An 11,753-nucleotide genomic window follows, 5' to 3' on the forward strand; every position below is an offset into this window, starting at 1 on the left:
TTACTGCTTTATACGAATTATTGCATCTTTAATATTTTTGACTTGTTGAAATGTTATTTTTTTCTTTCAGAAATGTTAAGAAAATTCCCATTGTCATTTAGCTCTATGTAAAACGACGGCATGCTCTTGTCGTAGAAGAGAGAAAGTGTTCAGAGGTGTGCGGGGCGAGTTTGTTAGGGGTCGAGCGGGCGGCGGACGGACATGAACCGGTACGTGGTGCTGCAGCAGCTCGGCGACGGCACCTACGGCTCCGTGGTGCTGGCGCAGCGCCGCGACACCGGGGAGAAGGTCGCCATAAAACGTATGAAACGGAAATACTACTCGTGGGATGAAGCAATGAACCTACGCGAAGTAAAGTCGTTAAAAAAACTGAACCACGCCAATATTGTAAAATTACGCGAAGTGATACGTGAGAACGACACGCTGTATTTTGTATTCGAATACATGCGAGGTAACTTGTACCAGCTGATGCGAGACTCCGAGCGGCCGCTTCCGGAGCCGGTGCTGCGCAATATCCTCTACCAGGTGTTACAGGGGCTGGCCCACATGCACCGGCACGGCTTCTTCCACCGCGACCTCAAGCCCGAGAATCTGCTGTGCGCGGGGCCCGACCTCATCAAGATCGCCGATCTGGGACTGGCGCGCGAGGTGCGCTCGCGGCCGCCCTATACGGACTACGTGTCGACGCGGTGGTACCGCGCGCCCGAGGTGCTGCTGCGCGACACGCACTACGGTCCGCCCATCGACCTGTGGGCGTTGGGCTGCATCGCCGCCGAGCTCTACACGTGTCGGCCATTGTTTCCCGGAAATTCGGAGATCGACCAGCTGTACAAGATCTGTGGTGTGCTGGGGAGCCCCGAGCGTGGGGAGTGGCCGGAGGGCTTCGCACTGGCGGAGGCGCTGCGGTTCCGTTTCCCCGCGAGCGCCGGGGTGCCGTTGGCGCGGGCGGTACCCGGCGCCTCGGCCGCCGCGCTGGCACTGCTCGCCGCTTTGCTCCGCTACCCGCCCAGAGACCGCCCTACCGCGCCACAAGCTCTACGGTAACGTTAGAGTTACATCCAACTGACGGCAATGACGTAGTGACTCGGAGTGTTGCAGACTCCTAGTTGTACCGATGAAGGCAATTTGTTGTAGTGCGTTATGCAGATTTTTTAAAAGTTTTTTCATAACAACATACGTTACATTACACCTAAGTACAACATGCCAGGACAGTTGGAGAGACTGGCTGTCAAAAAAGGCTGTGGATATGTATGTATGTGTTGTGACCAGACAAATTCATACAATTAGCAAATTCAAGTTATTGCAAGAAATGGATCATATAAAGTTGACTAACTGTATCAATTTAAATGAACTTTTAGTCGTATCGTAGTGTTGTAGGATTAACTTGATAGAAAAATTTTATATATTTAACTTAATATAAAATTAAATTTTGAATTATATTCTCATAACAAGTAGTTAATTATTCGCTTAAATGAAGAAAGATGGATCAAAACCAACAGATCAACCGACAGATATCCAACCCCACGCGAGAGTACAATAAAAAATGGCATTTTTCTTTAATTTTAGCTTCAAGTCGTCTTCGTCTGTTGAAATTAAAAACTATTAGTTTATTTTGTTGCGGTGTTATTATGTAAACAAGGTCGGCCTTCCCGATAGATAGACATAAATATAAAAATGTTTATCCGCCGATGATACCACTATATGCCATAACGGCTCTAACGCGTCGCCTTGCATTCGGGCTCTTCCTTCACTTTTATGGATAGTCGGCCACGCCGAAATACATCATACGCTCGACAAGCTAAGTCTCCAAAAATTAACTTAGGTATAGCGTGAAATATTATTTCATTACTTCATCATACTATTCCATAAATATATCAAAATTGGAACTCAACAAATTTTAAAAATAATTTGTGCCCGTTACTTCCAGTTTCCCTTACTTCGCCGTTGGAGTCGCTTTAGGTGTTCCGGCGCCTTCCTCGCGCGCTAGAAGGTAAATCTTCTACTTTAGTCTTATATCTCTCTATCATATCATTCCCATCGGATGAAAGCCACTGCCAATTCCCTTCCTTATAAGGAAAAGGTAGGAAAGGGAAGAAGCCACTGGCAGCCATGGTCGTGAGACAAAAAGTAGGAATACTTACCCTACCACTACCCCTTCACGGAGGATTACGATTGATTGAGAGTCGATGTTATCAGTTATTATTGTAGCTCGAGTAAGACAAGCACTTGCGCAGGCCACATCGAGAGTAATGAAGGTCCGCCCTCCTCTTTGTAGAAGTGCAGTGCGCACGGACGCGGGGCAGGCCGCTGTCGGCGCCGGCGCCGCGCCTACGGCGGCGCCATCCGCGCGCGCCGACCGCTTTGCAGACATTCTCGGGTACGTGCACGTTAACCGACGGCTTTACGATTCACGAACGGAAAGTGTTCAACACCGACATGCTTGTAGAGGCGAGGTGGTGCACGACGTGCGCCGCACGGTGGTGGCTGAGGCAGGCGTGCGCGATGTGCGGGGGCGCGGCGTGGCGGCGCCGGACCCTGCGCCCCACGCGCCCCACGCGCCCGCCGCTGCCGCCGCGGCCTACCTCGGCGCCGCGCGCTACGTGGCGGGGACACGCATCGACACATCCCTGTTCCGTCCCATATACTTCCGGTCGCATCGTGGTAAGTACTCCCTCTTGTTCAATTTATGCTATTTAGTTGCTCAGCTAGTTATTTTGTACTTACCAGAAAAAATATGTAGCATAACCTATTGTTAATACTGATCATATATTATAAGAAATAAAAAAATATGCAAATCAAAATCAATAAATGTGATGGACTATACCTGTAACCTAATGAACACTGGTATGCAGTGTACGTGCGCACACATAAAGATAAAGCTTGTAATATTACTTTTCGCAAATTCTATTTATAAAAAGCCGCAATGACATTTACCTACACCCGGCTACGACCAAGACATTTTAATTAATAAATAAACTGATAGAGGTACTGATAGCTTAAAAATGACGTTTCTGTCCGATAGCGCACAAAATTCGGTTCCGCAAGTTCCAATAAGACAAAATAGGAGATATTCCTACGCTCTGACATTTTGAATGTCCTTCAGTGGGCCTAGCACGAACATTTGTTTTTTTATCTATCGGCCGTTAAGTACACCAAAAATCTCATACTATTTTTGACATAATTGAAGATGACGATAAGAAGGCGATATTCACAAACATTCGTGCTAGGGGCTATCTACTGATTCGTATGATATATTTTTGACTATTTGTAACTAAAAAATTAAAAATGAATTGCTGAAAGTAGAGGAAACGAGATAAATAACATTTTTTGGCTTGTTTTTACTTTTATCGTTCCTGTTGCGTAACAGCGGCGGCTCCGGGAACCCGATTTGATTATATTAGGAGAACTTGATTACAGAGGCGACGGTAGTAGGCAGCGGCGAGCGTGGCGGCCGCGTTGATTGGGCCGCCAAATACCTGCGCTGAGTCGTCATCTACGGGAGCTGAGCTACCAAGTCTCTGCGCTCAGCCGTCATGTACCTGAGCTGCGCCACCAAGTACCTGCGCTGAGCCGTGCTGTACCTGCGCTGAGCCGCCAAGTACCTGCGCCGAGCTCATTGATGCCTACACGATCGTTAATTAATTTTCTAGAACAGTTGTCGCAGCTTACGACAAGCCTGACAAGAGATGGTAAAGTTTTCGGAAGGGCACTTACTGCAGGCGGCAAAAGTCCGATTATTATGGCGATCGGTCGGCGGTGCCTGCATCTAGCGGCCGACGGCCCGGCTGAGACGCCGCGAGCTCGCACACTCTGTGTCGCAGATACATATCATTTCTCATAGAATAAACAGAGGGGAATAGGTTTAGATTGAGGAGATAATGAATAGCAGTCCAACTGCCTCCACTTTACCATCTTCTGTTAAAAATTGGCAAAAGTCTGGCTTTTTTATATTTCATTCATATTTAATGTGCGTTTTGTTCAAGGAACATTTAATTTTACTTGTTTTGGTGTAAAAGCTTCATTTGAAAAATTCTTTTGTTAGCTTAAATGATAATAGTTTGTTGTAAACTATATTTTAATAGTGTGAAGAAAGAGGTGGGAGTAGCAGCAAGCGGGCGAGACTGCACTCTGCTGCTTCTCCGGACTTGTAAATATAAATAAAACACCTGTTTTTAATGACATGTTTCCTTTTTTGTTCCTTCAGATCATATTTAAATATGAATATCAATGACGGCAATAGAATTACACAAACATTAGTTATTGAAATAAACACAATTCTTTTAAGAATTATAGTTATTTTGCTACTGAGGAGATTTGCTGTATTTTAAAGTGAAAGCAAACGGAGTAACCTAAATGTTATAAAATATGTGCAGCAGTGTACTGCCAGTGCACTAGATATTTAATTTGTGTTGCAGTTATTTATATACAATGTTCATTAACTATCATAATCAAGGCACACAAAAATTCTTATTTAATATTCTTGCCAGAATTTATTTTTCTACAGACACAGATAATAACAGTAGGTTGGCTCACTCTATATATCTATATATATATCTATCTATACACATCCAAATCACTAGAAACACTTCCTGTGGTCACATTACTCCAAATTTAAAAACCAAATAGTGTTAGTTATAACTTACACAGTTCTCTCTACGTGCTACATTGCCTCGGTTTTACCAAGATTTTAAACACATAATTACTTAAATTAAAATATATTGTTTTAGTACTTATATAATTTTTAAAATGAAATTAGTTTTTGACCTTAAAAATATGAACTAAAATACAAACAGGTAACTTTGTTTCCTACTATTGTATATTATTATATTATTTACATATTTGCTTTGATATAAAATCTGTAAGTATTTAACAATGGTAGATGTGGTGTCTCAGTGGTACTTGAGGTAGGGCTTGGCATCCCGAGCAGGTGAAACAGGTGCGGCGGGCGCGGAAGGTGCTGGTGGCGCGTGCTGTGGGTGCGCCGGCCACGCTTCTGGCGGCCAGCTATATACGCGTGCCGCACTGCCTTCCATGAGACCCCACCCGAGCAGCTGTGAACGAGAGCCTCTGTCTCTCTTAGGAGAAGCAGTTGAAATATTCACCGACACACCTTTGATAATATGGTCCTGCCCGCACAGAGACTGGGCTACTTCTGGGTCCAGAAATGTAACAAAGCTAAAAGCGCGAAAAGGACGGGGCACAAACACATCTGTCACTTGACCGAAGGCACCAAAATACTCGCGTAAATCTTCCGCAGTGAGGCTCTCGGTACATCTGCCGACGAATACCTTGCGGTGTGCGGCAGCGCCACCATCTTTGCTGTTGGGAATACGCACGTCACACCAGCGACCATCGATCATGTGCCGCCGACCCAGGGCACGCACTTGTGCTTCATATTCAGCAAACTTTATGAATCCAAAACCTTTAGATAAACCCGTTTTAGCGTCTCGCTTCACTTGTACCATTAGTAACTCACCAAATGAAGAAAAATATTCACGAACTGCATCCTCACCGGTCTTCCACGGCAAGCCCAGCACTATTAGATCCGAGCAACGAGGACGCGATGGTGGGGCGCTGGCCCGAGGGAATGCGCAGAAATAGCGATGTGCCGCCCAGCCCCCAGGCGGGGGCGACACCCTCTCCTCTACGAGACGCAAGCCCCGGAGCCGACCACCAACCCGGTATTTAAGACCACTCGCTCCCGCGAATTGAGCTGTGACTGTGCTCAAAAGTAAGGAGCCATCTTCTTCTGTTGGCAACTCTATGGGCTCGTCTTCTTCGCCCTCGCTAACCAAAGCGTACTCTATTGACATGTCGATTACCAACCGATTGAACCTATCCTACTCATCATCATGTTGACATTTTCAGAAGCTACAAGACTTCGCCGCGTCTTTTCGTTACAACTGGAGACTTTGATATTCTCGTTTAGACAATATCATGTGTGATGTTGCGCGTGACGTATATGTGACACTTGTAAAACATCAAGAAACTGTCAAATTGTTGTCAGGTGTCAGCTGTCATAATTAATGGAGCTTATAGGTAAATCAAAGAGTAAATTTAATATAGAGCTTTTAGTCCATCTATTTTCCCAAATCTATAACACCTATGGGTGTTCAAGTACACCCCTATAAATTTAACGTCCGTGAAGTTGGCCCCCTCACTTCATTTTTTTTACTTTTGATGTGAAACATCTATAGGCTCACTTGTAAACCGAATTGTTGGCGTGGCGACGCTTGCCGTGGCGATGGGTCGCCACGCTATACGAAGGTATACATTATATATTTTTTATTTTAATAATATTTAATATTATTTATTATTATTATTATTTGTTTATTTAATTATAATATTTAATATTTTATGCATATTACTTGTACACACACGATGTTTCACATTTGCCAGAAGTCCCATGACGGCTCACATTTTTTGTTTTTTACCCAAATCGTTTGAGAGTTTTTACAGTTTCTGTAATAAATATTTCATTTTCGGAATCGAAAGTTATAAATCGATTTTTCTTTTTTTTCCGAATTAAGTATGACAATTATGCACTTCGACGATTCAAGTAAATTTTATAGGTGGAGAATGGTTGGAGAGTGATTGAGAGAAAAGAGAAATCGCTTGAGAGTTAATACTTTTTCTGAAATAAATATTTCCCATTTGAAGTGAATTTGGAGGAAGAGGGGACGTATAGGAAGGAGAAATATCCTCTTTCTGTGCGTCCCCTTCTCCGTTGATTAAGGTAGGCAACGCATCTGCATTTGCGGATGTCTGTGGGCAACATTCGCCTCGCTATTGCGGCCGTTTGCTCGTTTGTCACCTTTTCATATAAAAAAAATTTACAATATAGACATGTTATAAGAAAGAAGAAGAACTTTCTTACTTCATTATTTAGCTATTTTTAGTGCATTTTTCTTCAGAATGTTTTTTTTAAGGCTTTCGATTTTTTGGGGGTCGTCATTTATTTCGAAGAAAAAATAAAAACCGTAAGCAAACTGCGTAGGTTAGGTTAGGTTTGAATCTTAGAACATGTTGAAAAAGCAAAAATAAAAAACAAAGATGTGTGTTCCGTGTTGCCAAAAATGTAAATTGGGCCATTTCTTTGAAATAAATTGCCACCCCCAAATACAAAACTACAAAATAACGTAAATGAGCTCATTTGCTATCGTTATGATCAATATTAATATGGTATGTTTATATTTCATATTGCTTTTATAATTTTCTAAAAGATGCCGTGAGAAATTAAATAAAATTCTAACGAAATTAAACCTCATGTTGTTTACTTTAAGAGTTAGAGGTAAAAAATAGAATTTTACGATACGTTAACACATCTAGAAATAAACCAAAATTATTTTGCCAAAGCCCAAATCTGAAAGGGCAACAGTTTCTTAGTAAAGGGGGGGGGGGAAGAATTAGTCTCCGTCACTAAGTCATCAGACTGTACGCGGAATAGCTACTTTCACTTCACCCCTGCATCCTGTCTGCGCTACCTTCTGTGTGGTTGTGGTATTGTACCGCTGGTGTAAGGTCTCTACCACTAAGTTGAGGAAGTTGTAAGTTGAGGTAGACCTCCGAACGGGGCAAGGCCACAGCACTTCCGCTCCAAAGCGACCAGGGTAACGTGGCGGTCACTTGCTCCTCGTAATGTATGTAGACTGCTGTAAGTTAACCCGAGGGCCAAGCGGATCCGGGGGCTCGAAGTCCGCAGCCCATACCAGTGCGCGGCCGGCCGCTTTGCGTGCCGTAAGTGTCGCACGTTACGCGACGGGCATGGTATTCGCTGCTCGCGCTATATTTGCCAACTATTCGAACGTTATTGATTTTGATTCGTATTTAGGTAGCTAAATTTGTGAGTTTTTAGTTCTATGCCAACATATTAATCTATTATTGCAATAGAAAGTACAAATTTAGTGTAAAGTGAATTATTGTCAACTTCTGTCACACTAAGGAAATACTTATAAACAACGCTGCCAAGTTACACTTATGAAGTTAACACTATAACCTATACTTTTAGTATACCTACCTAAGATTAAATAAATATGTAGTATTGTACAGGGTCGCTCGCTTCAAAATATGACGATTCAACTTCTACCCAAAGTTGCTTCGTTTGGCAGCGACAGAGTTTTAAAATTCACAATTTTTTTTACATTTTTTTCAAGTATCTTGAAAAGTTTTTGATATATTTTATTCATTTGGTCAAACCATGGTTTTTATTGGTGAAATACAACTTTTTGTAGAACAAACCTTTGTTATAAAATAAACAAGGGGTTAAAAACGCGAACATCAAAGCAATAATTAGTAAAATGTTTGTAACCGCCTGCACAATGCCTGTCAATTTAATCTCAACTACTTAGAGAGTTTCATTGACAAGATCTTGGTCTTCTGTAAAGTTTTAATTTGGCGAACGGTTTACTTACAAAGTATATTTTCTAAATTCCTAGGAGCTTAACTTTGGCACTATAATGTAACATTAATAAAAGTTTTATCAAAGTTTAGTTCAAAGTTAGGTGGTTAGGAAATGGCCACCGCTCCTCGCTTATTAAACAAAGTGTAAAAGATACAGTCATCGCAAGTTTTAATGAAATCTCGATATCGATAGGTTCGGAGAAATCTTGGTGAGGTTAGTGATAATATCTTACCTTAATTTTTATATAGGTAGATCACAACCAAATTTTGACTTTTTTTTTATTAATAATAGAAACATCTCTATGCGAATGAATATAGCGTCACTACTATAATTATTAAGGGGTTTTTGTTTGTTAAAATACACCTTTTTGTAAAACTAACCTTTTGTAAAAAGTTTGGGAAAATTACCTCTGGAAGACCAATAATTTATGCGCACGAGCTAATTTCAGTCGAAAATCTTTACAATTCTTCCAAAAAGAAAAGCAGTGTGACCCGGCACAGGCGGTACGGCGGTACGGCGACCCGGTGGCAACCCGGCGGCGGCGACCGGCGAGTCGCAGAGGCAGGCACTGGAACAAAAAGCGGCCGCAGTCGGCACTCGCGCTTGTTCTTTCTTGGAAATTCGTCATATTTGGGAGCCAAGCGCGAATCCTAAACGAGGGCAAATGTCGCGGAATGCAGCCTCCGCTTATGTGTCTCTGCGGCAAATTGTGTGCGCCGCTGCGTCCTACTCTTTTGCCAAATTGCATATGGAATGAATTCATTTACAAATTAAATTAAATTTGTAAAAGTGACATTTCTTTGGATTACATACATTTTTTTCAGAGTGTTTGATGAATGTACTAATAATGGTTTCAAGAATATCCATTCATTACAGGATACCTCTAGTTAATACCTCTTCCCACCCTTTTATGAAAGAGATGGAAAGAGAAGAGGAAATGTAATTATTCTATAAATCCCCTCCTCTATCTTTTTAATGTAATCAAAGCATTTGCAATTTATTTCACATACCTATGGGCAGCGGTTATTCGTTTTTTTGAAAATAGACGAAGTCGCCGGTTATTATATTGAGTATATAACTACAAAGTTTAACTAATTATTTTCAGGCAAACTCAGTAAAGCTTCTCCGTCTTTGTCGGCGTTGATGATCATTCATTTCGAGCTGTACTCCGATCAAATTTATCGAAGATGGTAACTTAGGACAGGAGTTCGACAAATTTGTGTGAAATCGATTTAAAATAAAGAAAGTGCGAAGGCGTGAGGCGGCGACATGCGCGCGGCATGCTGCTGCCGGACCAGAGATACGAGCGCCGGTGCTGGCGGCACGGGGTCGTGCGGGCGGAGCCGGCGGCAGCGCTGGCGTCATTGCTACGCGCTCACCGCGTCCGCCCGGAATTCTTCTGCGTGTACCGCTCGCGCTGGCACGCACATAACGTCAGGTCATTTAATTTTTCTGCGGACCACCTCAGCTGTAGAGCAATGATTACATTATTAACAATATTCAAATGTAAAGTTCACATACATTTTTAATCTCTAAACGAAAGGATGTAAATTAGGTATTTTGGTGAAGTTTATTTCTTGAAAGGTAGCGAATTGAAAAAGGAAAGCAGATTTTTTCGAAAATTTTAAGCATGATTTGTAAATCTGAAAGGATGGCGATTGTTTTCTCAGGAGTGCGGCGGGGTTTGCGGGTTCTGGGGGGGCTGGCGATCATAGGGAGCGACAAGTGTTTCTTTCCGGTAAGTCACCACACCTTTCTATGAAACGAACATGACTTTGCTGCACTTGTTTTTAAATTAGAAGTATGACCACAAATGTGGACAGTGAATAAGTAGAATTGAATATCATTTAAATCTCCGATTTGTCACTGTTGGCCTGGAAGATGCATTTACAATTTAAAAGTCGCTGTAATTGGCTGAGCGCGGACGCCGCGGCGCTCGTCCTGTAAGTACCTCGTCGAAGCCTGACTCAGCGCAACTGTTCCCTCGGGTACCTCGGCTCGGATCATTCCTGCATTATATTTGCCGGGTCGGCAGGACGCAAGACATAGAACTGATTTGATGATAAAAACCATTGGTCCAACGAAGCTAAAAGCGGTGCTGACACAAAAAATATAGAGTTTATTTTGTGTTTTCTTAAAAAAAGTTTTATTATCTATAAGGTTCAGGAAAATAGATTAAATTAAAATAACCGTGACATAGCGTGCGGTAGCGCGTCGCATCTTTCTTTGGACCGCACCTTTATATACGTAGCATTGCGAGAAATTTTTTTTTGCTAGAAATTGTAGTTTTTCTGTAGTTAAGCATTTCAATTGGAATCCGCTGGAACTATGAAAATTATTTCGGTTGTCGTTGGTTTCTGAGATCAAAATCTCTGCATAAAACATGTCGTCATCTTTGTCATTGTTTTTCACCAAACAGAGATAACAATATGTTTTAAACGGGTCTCAGAAACCCACGGTTTATCAAGTATTCCCGGGTCAAAGCTCAAAACAGACTTACGATAGATTAGACATCAACGCGTTCATTTACAATGTCACCGACAGGACAGGTACTTGCACGCTGCGCTCTGATATTTAGATAGATTAGATTTGAGGTTTATAGATTGAGGTAATACTTAAGTTATTTTCACTCAGTAGGTATACAAATAAATCATATTTTAAAAGTAATCACAATAAAATTGATCATGCTTTATTCACTGTAATATTTTTAGTTCATTCTTACAAACTTACCATACATCCTCATTTGTTTATAATATTCTTCAAGAGCCTATATTATTTATTACAACACCTTTTATATTGAATTTAATAAAATAGAATAAAAAAGAACTTAAACAGAAGTTCCTTTATAATTTAACTACACTCCCGCAACCTTGACCAGGTCATCGGTCAATCTTGCAGGAGGCATCTACGCTACGTCGACTTATACCTGGCCGCCACTCTAGAACTTTTCTGCCCCAGTCATATGTTCACAAGTAAGTATTCCCAAACAAATGCTTTGATTACCCGTCAGTGTGTGTGTCTTGATTTTTTTTTAAATTCATGTTCTTTTTTATGTCTTAACTAGGTTTTATATATTATATGATAGCACTAGCAGCGCCTCGCCAGCGGCTCAGATAGCATCGTCGCACTATCATCACATTATCTTTATGTCAACTGACAAAAAACAAGCAAGAGCGACATGTTTGTCAACTGTTTTGTGATATAACGGAATATGTTATCATATAGTTAACTTAATATAATACATGTATCTCTTGTTCACCCGAGCATAGTTCTTACGAAAATACATGTTACTACGAAAACAAATAATATAAGATATTTGCCAGGCGGCAGCAGCCGCGGCTGCACTTGGCGC

At 41.8% G+C, this 11,753-nt stretch overlaps 2 protein-coding genes across 2 annotated transcripts; one reads left to right on the forward strand and one right to left on the reverse strand.

Moving 5' to 3' along the window:
- Positions 1–76: 76 nt before the first annotated feature.
- On the forward strand, positions 77–3,977 carry LOC106718895 (serine/threonine-protein kinase ICK). The gene is made up of 5 exons (XM_014513096.2): positions 77–1,040; positions 1,928–1,990; positions 2,276–2,377; positions 2,447–2,661; positions 3,418–3,977. The coding sequence occupies exons 1-5, from the start codon at positions 202–204 to the stop codon at positions 3,483–3,485; spliced, it is 1,287 nt and encodes a 428-aa protein (XP_014368582.2). The 5' UTR covers positions 77–201; the 3' UTR covers positions 3,486–3,977.
- Positions 3,978–4,190: 213 nt separating this feature from the next.
- LOC106718925 (TAR DNA-binding protein 43) lies at positions 4,191–5,996 on the reverse strand. The gene has a single exon (XM_014513130.2). The coding sequence runs from the start codon at positions 5,811–5,813 to the stop codon at positions 4,890–4,892; it is 924 nt and encodes a 307-aa protein (XP_014368616.2). The 5' UTR covers positions 5,814–5,996; the 3' UTR covers positions 4,191–4,889.
- Positions 5,997–11,753: the final 5,757 nt, after the last annotated feature.

This window comes from Papilio machaon, chromosome 12 (genome assembly GCF_912999745.1).
Source record: "Papilio machaon chromosome 12, ilPapMach1.1, whole genome shotgun sequence".
NCBI lineage: Eukaryota > Metazoa > Arthropoda > Insecta > Lepidoptera > Papilionidae > Papilio > Papilio machaon.